At 43.7% G+C, this 5,198-nt stretch overlaps 1 protein-coding gene across 1 annotated transcript; it reads left to right on the top strand.

The window, feature by feature from the left end:
* Positions 1-569: 569 nt before the first annotated feature.
* tnip2 (TNFAIP3 interacting protein 2) lies at positions 570-3,819 on the top strand (the record flags this gene model as incomplete). Its single annotated transcript, XM_079219974.1, has 6 exons — positions 570-884; positions 1,355-1,657; positions 1,829-1,918; positions 2,066-2,317; positions 2,472-2,588; positions 2,682-3,819. 6 exons carry the CDS (start codon positions 570-572, stop codon positions 2,973-2,975), a joined length of 1,371 nt encoding a protein of 456 aa, XP_079076100.1. The 3' UTR covers positions 2,976-3,819.
* Positions 3,820-5,198: the final 1,379 nt, after the last annotated feature.

The raw sequence follows: 5,198 nt of genomic DNA, 5'->3' as shown, positions 1-5,198 counted from the left end.
CTTAATATATATGTGTTGGAAGCCTACAATCACAACTGTTTTGGGTGGGTGGGGGAAAAATGTTTTAAGTTTCCTCCCTTTCACAAAAATCAAACAATCCTTTATAGAAACCTTTTAATTCTTCTTTTTTTTCACGGTTTACTCGTTTGGTGCGTTGAAAAAGCGCGCCTCTCGCTTCAAGAGTCCAAGTTTACGACCGTCATGAAAGGCAGCACCACTATTTCTTTCTATATCTCTTTCTTCTTCTTTTCCAGCCGTTTAGCGGTAACCTAACTTAAAAACTCATTTTAGCTTGTATTCCAGATTATTATTATGTATTGTGTCTGTTTGTTTTCGGTGACTCTTTAGGAGCAGGCAGGGCTCAGTTTGACGAAGCTCAAAAAAGTCCGCGGGGAAGTTCCCTATAGGAAATCCCCCAAGACGGTGATATTATTCTGCGCCAGAGAGTCGACACAATTGGCCTCCTCCGGTCACATTTCTACAGTCGCAGGGCTTGTCGGCAGAGGTGTCAAATGCTGGATTACTAAAAAAAAAGAAACGTCAACGTCTGTCAAATAAAAGCCAACACAATGGACCACGTTAGTTTGAACTCCTCGGATAATAACGACGTGAAACTCCGGAGTTGCAGCACGCTGAATACTCTGTACCACGAGACGCGGCAGGAAATCGAGCTTCTGAACAAACAGATCAACGTGAAGGACAATATCATTGTAGATTTGAAAGCGAGGCTGGGCAGGTATGAGAGGATCTGCATGGCCGTGGGGGACAGCGAGTCCGTGGTCGTCGGGCCGTCCAAGTCTCTGCTGGAGAGCTTGTGCAAAGAGATCTGCAAACTGAAACTGAAGAGGAGCGACGTGGAGTTCAAGGCGTCGAGACAAACCGAGGTAAAAGAATACATCATGATAATAATAAATAAAACACGCTTTTGATACGATGTTCCGTGCATTTGAGTGTTTTGTAGGCAGTGGAGCCTAAAATGGAGAAAAGTTAGCACAGAGACAGGTCTGTTTTTAATTGTAGATTTAAATAAAGTCTCTTTGTTAACAACTAATAAGCTTTAAAAACCCTCAAATCCCTATTTCTATATTCAAATGTAGACTGTTGATGATGTTGTATTGTTTTACTTCCTTATAGGTACAAGTATACTTATTATTTGAAAGAAAATCTAATATTTGGTAATGATCAGAATGACATCTTTTATTTAATGGAAATTAAACTTTCCTGAAAGAGGACATTAATGCTTGTGATTCGTTCCAAACTGAACCAAAAGGAAACGCCGTAATTAAAAATCATGTTTATAAATATGTCAAAAGATGACACATGGGCCATGCAACTCATCTCTCTTCCTCCCCAGGAGATCCAGAGGCTGACCATGCAGCTCCGAGAGAAGGAGCTGGAGCTGGAGAGAGTCCGGTGTCAGCCGGACCACGAGAAGGACCAGGAGGTCCACCGGCTGCGGGCGGCCCTGGAGGACCGGGAGCGGGCCGAGGCCACCAGGGCCGTGCTCTGCACCTCCCTGGCGGAGGAGGCTGACCAGCTGCGTGGTCAGCTTGGCGCCACGGTGAAGGTGTGCCAGGAGCTGCTGGCCAGGCTGGAGACGGATAAGAAGGGAGGAGGAGAAGTGGAGGATGTGGCTCTCCAGCAAAAGTCTAAAGAGGTGTGTGTGTGTGTGTGTGTGTGTGTGTGTGTGTGTGTGTGTGTGTGTGTGTGTGTGTGTGTGTGTGTGTGTGTGTGTGTGTGTGTGAGAACCTTTGTCTGTGTTGAATATGCCTTTATTTACTTGTGCATTAGCTCGCTTGTAACCTCTCTTTCACCATTTTCTCGAAAGATGACAGAGTCCTCTGACATGAGTGGCGTTAACGCCCAAATCTGTCAACTTCAAGAGGAGAATCAACAGCTAAAGAAGCGGGTGGCATATGTAAGTCTTCACCCAGAACAAGTTTACAAGTTGGGGTCAAGGACTATACTTATGTTCCCCTGAAAGAAAAACATTTATACGTGATATTAACCTGGTGCTGTTATATATATTCAATATATTCAACTTGTTGTCGTTCCTTCTTTTTAGGTCCAGAGTCTGAATTCTCAGTGGCAGAAGTATGACTCCAGCAGGGAGGACTACATCCGAGGTTTATGTCAGAGGCTAAAGGAGACCTCTGGGCCGGGCTTGATGCCGGGGATCGGCCCCATAAGCACCGGTTTGCTTCAACAGGAGATTTCCCGGCTCAACGGCTTACTCGAGGAGAAGATGAACGAGTGTGAAGAAGTGGAGGAGATGAGGAGGCACGACAAAGAGCGCTTCCAGACTCTGGAGCAGCAGGTCTGTACCCCACACCGTGTTCTCTTTACACATCTGTATATTATGCTACGTCCAATCAGATTTCACCAATCAAATTTGACTCGCAAACGTCTATTTTGGCTTCTGATATGTCTTTTAAAAAACTGACTAAAAGTTCTTTCTGTCCCTCCATCAGGTCCTCATCTACGCAGATGACTTTAAGTCCGAGCGAGCCGACCGGGAGCGAGCACAGGGCCAGATCCAAGACCTGAAGGAGCAGATTCATCAGTTGAAACAGCAGCTACACAAAAAGGTGAGACGACAGCCCTCAAAAACTCGCATGTATTCCATATCTCGTGTTGCCTTGTGCAATCCTTACAGTCGATGTGCTAATTGCCTTCCGCAGGGAGCGAGCAGAGAGAGCAGAGAAGTGGTTCCCATGTGCCGGGTGCACATCGGGCACAGGATCACCTCGAGGCGACACAAGGACTCTCCAGAGCCTCGCTTGAGCACCACGGCTGAGCTTCAGCAACAGCCCGCCGCCGCCGCCACAGCAGCAGCAGCAGCGGTCACACCGAGCCCCATGTGGAGCGAGCGGCCGGGCCTGTCAGAGCTACAGTGCCCGCGATGCCTCGCCACGTTCAGCGACTCGGACGCCGTAGAGTACCTGAACCATTGTGAAGAGTGTGCAAGAATATAAAACGGAGCATCGCCTCGTTTTTCTTTCCTTTCTTTTTGGGAAAAGACACTTATCACTTGCTGACAGTAACTGAACACTGAAGAGCAGCACTACACGGCAAAAAAAAACAACCAGTGTGGAGTTTCCGATCCGGAGAGACTTGACTACAAATGAAACGACTGACTGGAGACATTTGTTCATCGTGGAGCAAAACTGTACAACCCAAAAGTTCCCCCGATGCAAGAGAAATGAGTTGATCAGGCTTTTAAAAGTCTGCATAGTGAGCAGTCAGGTTCTGAGTTTTCCCCTGTGACAGTGCAGGAGATTACTATGGTGGGAAAGTGGATGTCAATGCAATATATCAAATATCATATACCTCAATGTGTCAAATTACAAACCTGTTTGCACTTTCTTGACATTTTAGCCCAAAACTGAATCGAGGAATCGTACGATTTAAGACATTCATGACGCATAAGCTTCTTATTTTGGATAATGTGGTGCTATTAGTTGTTTTGTTTTTTTGATTGAAATTTACATATTCTGTCCTGTAAATTATATATTCTTAATAAGAGATTTAAAAATATATAACTATATTAATATTTATTCATGTTGCATAAATATTTGGAAAAGGCAAATGCTTTTGATGCCTTTTTCCCACCGAAGCCATGAAATATTTGTTTCCTGGTACACTTTAAGGATAAATGTTTATACATTATAACTGGAAAAATATATGTTTTATCCAATTTCTTTTTGTGTAACAGCGTATGTAAAGATTGCATCCCAACTGACAATAATATACTTATTTTTGGAGATCCTGTGCCTTTTTCTGTTGAGCTGGCACATTATTTTTGTAATAAAATACTGTTTACCCACACTTTTTGTTATCTTCGGGTGATTTATCTAGCTTCAAGTGTGCCACATTATCGCATGGTGCATTTTAATTCTTGACAGTCTGCAGCCTCGAGCTGTAACCACAGATCACAGCCTCACCACGAAAATGCTGGCGCTACTTAATCTAAGTCTCTGTGTGTGTGTGTGTGTGTGTGTGTCCATCTGTGTCACGTGCATGTGCTTGTGTGCGCGGGTGGAAAACCCCTTTCCGAGTTGCCTGAATGGGCACGCTGTACTGTCACAGCCATGTTCCCAGCTGTTGTGTGGCTACAGCAAAACACTACGGGGCCACTGAGAGGACCAGAGAAAGCTCAAGTTACATCCTGCGGCTTGGTTGGTGACCAACACATTTTGCAGTATCTTTTTGACACATTTAGGTCAACAGTGCTGTTCGGGTGATTCACTTGTCATGGGTTTAGAGTAGTAAGCACAGGAAGCTGGACATCCCCTGTTTAAAAGGAAGTAGGCTGGTGCAAGTGCACAGAACAGACTCAGCCAAACCACCGCGGTGTCTGTGTGTGAATGAACACAACACACGCATTTTGATCAAATAACATAATTGTTTAAAAAATAAAAATATGAAACCGTTTAAAGAGGAAGCTACACGTCCTTCTTAAAATGATATGTTGAATCCATGAGAAATAACACGTACTTTTGCTCAATTCAACACAGCCAGGTTGTTTTATTTTCCGCTACATTCTTACCTAGCTAGCTAGAGATTGCTTGGAGTCCGCCAGTACTTGCTAGCATCATTTAAGCGATACATGTGGTTCATGTTTGAACAACGTTGCATAGTCTCACTTTAAATACTGTATCAGTGAACATTAGATTCTCTGTATATATGGGAAATATGAAGCAGTCGGTTAGCTTAGCTTAGCTTAGCACAAAGCTTGGTTGCAGCGGAGGGGCGGGGGGGCTCTGTCTTACAGCTACTCGTTAAACAAGAAACACACAACATTTAACTTGTTAAGTGCTTTAGAGGTGCTGGGAGGAGGATTTTGTAACATTGGGCAAAGCCAGGCTAGACAGACTAACTTGGCTGCGGGCGGTAGCAACATATTTACTGTAAAAAAAACTCAAACTAAATGTATTTCCCAAAATATATAATAATTTTTCATGTATATTTTGCATTTAGTCTTGGTGGTCTATTTCAAATCTTTCTACCAAAACCAGAGGTTATCAAGCTTTATAATAAGAAAAAAGTGTTGAAGGATTATCTGAAGACAAAATGACACCCAACTCGTCAAACGCAGCATCACATGCTAACTTACTCATCAGCTAACTGTGGAAGATCTCTGTGGCTAAATTAGTTTCAATAATTCAAGTAATTTACATATGGCTCTAGTTCATGTG

The sequence above is a fragment of the Taurulus bubalis genome (assembly GCF_910589615.1).
Source record: "Taurulus bubalis genome assembly, chromosome: 6".
In the NCBI taxonomy this organism is placed as follows: Eukaryota; Metazoa; Chordata; class Actinopteri; order Perciformes; family Cottidae; genus Taurulus; species Taurulus bubalis.
This window is presented reverse-complemented; position numbering and strand designations above follow the sequence as displayed.